The 2,060-nt window shown below is 37.9% G+C and overlaps 1 protein-coding gene across 1 annotated transcript in view; it reads left to right on the forward strand.

Annotated features, from left to right (window-relative positions):
* LOC107564975 (protein FAM184A-like) overlaps positions 1-2,060 on the forward strand; it is a 41,164-nt gene that overhangs the window by 32,804 nt on the left and 6,300 nt on the right. Inside the window, exons 7-9 of the mRNA XM_016250164.1 lie at positions 376-537; positions 959-1,080; positions 1,525-1,675. Coding sequence (XP_016105650.1) covers positions 376-537; positions 959-1,080; positions 1,525-1,675 — 435 coding nt within the window. The remainder of the gene's footprint in view (positions 1-375; positions 538-958; positions 1,081-1,524; positions 1,676-2,060) is intronic.

The following is a 2,060-nucleotide window of genomic DNA, read 5'->3' on the forward strand; positions in this document are numbered from 1 at the left end:
TATAACGAGAAAATAAGTCGTTATAACGAGAAAACAAGAAGGAAGGAAAAAATAATGCATGGCCGCTTAGAACTTCCGTATTAATGCTCATTTTTACACTAAAAATTATGTCACTTCCTGAAGATTAATGTAATTTTGAAATATTTAAATTTATGGACATTATGAAGAAACAAAGTAATCAAATGTTTTTATTTTTACCCCATGTAACATAATTGTAGTATTGTGAACTAATGTAATTTCCACCTTTAAAAATGAATTTATTATTTTATTCATTTTATCAAGACATATAATGTAAGGGAATCTACTGCATAGTAAGAATGACCTCCATTTGGTAATTTTATACATGCGTTTGACCGTCTTTGTGGCTTTTCTCAGGTGTCTCATTTGAAGGATCTTGTGAAGGAGAGTGAAAAAAATCTCGATAATGCTGAGAACCACATCTCCTGTCTTAAAGACACCCAAGAAAAGCTTCTCATCGAGCTGGACGCCACCAGGGCGAGAGTGAGAGAGACGAGCAACCTGCTCACGGATATACAAGTAAAGTGCTCAACTGTTTTTACTCCATTTATTATAAATTACGTGCATTTTGAGTCAGTCTCTCATTCTGATAAAAATAGAAGGAGCATTAAGAGATGTTGATATAAAATGTTCAAGTTCTTTCACACTTTTAGAAGCATGAAAACCTCTGACGCATCTCATCGTTTAGGGGGAGAAGCAGGAATTCAGCGTGGCAATCACTGCAATAGGAGACGGATAATGGAGCGTGGCAGAGATGTTAAAAGAAAAATTAAGCCTCATTCAATTTTTAAGACACCCGAAAACAGCCGCTTTTTTCTGTGCTAAAGCCTGCGAAGTGCAGGAAGAGGTTGCATGTCTAAAGACGACATTTGTGTAATCAGCTCTACTGGAAATTGCTCTCTCCTTGCTTTTCCCATGATGAATCATTATCTGCTCACAGGAGGAGATAGAGACCCAGAAACAGCAACATGAAGCCAGGGTCATCGCTATCAAAACAGAGGAGAAACAGAAAATGGACAAAATCACAAAGGAGCTGGATCTCAAGTGGACCGATGCTCTGAGGTGCTGCACGAAACATATGAGTCATGCATTACTGTAGAGAAGACAAGGCTCAAAACAGAGCGAGATTTGTCGGTGCACAGTGCATTAAATTGTATAAACTGTGACTGTACACAGTGTTTGGTTTTTAGAGAGTGCACATGGAAAATCACATCTAAAATAGGAGCAGTCTGTCCTGCATCAAAGCCTGTGACAAATCCTCTTACACAGGCATGCATTTGGATTAAAATATGCTAATTACAAGAGTAAGAGGTTAACATCTAATCTGCACAATGGTACAGCAGCAAACAGTATACAGTGAGCTGAAGGTTGCGATGACATCTGTGTGGTTCTTATTAACATTTTAATATCTCACTTTCAGAGTCACTTCCACGCCGTGTAAGTAATGTGTCCTTGTATCCGTTTCATCCTGTCAGTTTCACCCTCTGTTTCTCTGTTTCCTCTCAGGGCTGAGCTGAAGGGTCTTCGGGAAGAGCTCACAGCTGAACATCAGGCGGAGAAACAGGTGGCCCTGACACAACTTTCCCAGCAGAGAGACCTGGAGATGATGGCAGCCAGGGAGAGCTGGCAGAGGAAAGTTGAGGACCTCCTGCAACAGGTAACGGAAGGTCACAGAGGTGACATTTTGTCGTTTATACCTGTTGTCCACATTTAACATTTTAGAGGTGTATTCCACACTTTTGTAAAACAAAATTGTCAGAAGTACATTTGTTTTCAGGGTTTTTGTAGCAAAACTGTAACAAAACAAACATTTGTAAGAACAAACAAAAAATGCAACCAAACAAAAAACATAAAAAAATAGCAAACGTTTGTAAATATCAAACAAAAATGTAATAAAACAAAACAAATGTTTTTAAAAACAAAAATGGCTTGTATTTTACACTTGTTAACATTTTTTTCCCCAGACGTACTCTTGTTTTCAGGTTTCTTGAAGCAGTCATAATAACAATTGTGTTCTAGAAACAAACAAAAGTGTACAAAAT

Source organism: Sinocyclocheilus grahami, unplaced genomic scaffold (genome assembly GCF_001515645.1).
Source record: "Sinocyclocheilus grahami isolate Dianchi unplaced genomic scaffold, SAMN03320097.WGS_v1.1 scaffold972.1, whole genome shotgun sequence".
In the NCBI taxonomy this organism is placed as follows: domain Eukaryota; kingdom Metazoa; phylum Chordata; class Actinopteri; order Cypriniformes; family Cyprinidae; genus Sinocyclocheilus; species Sinocyclocheilus grahami.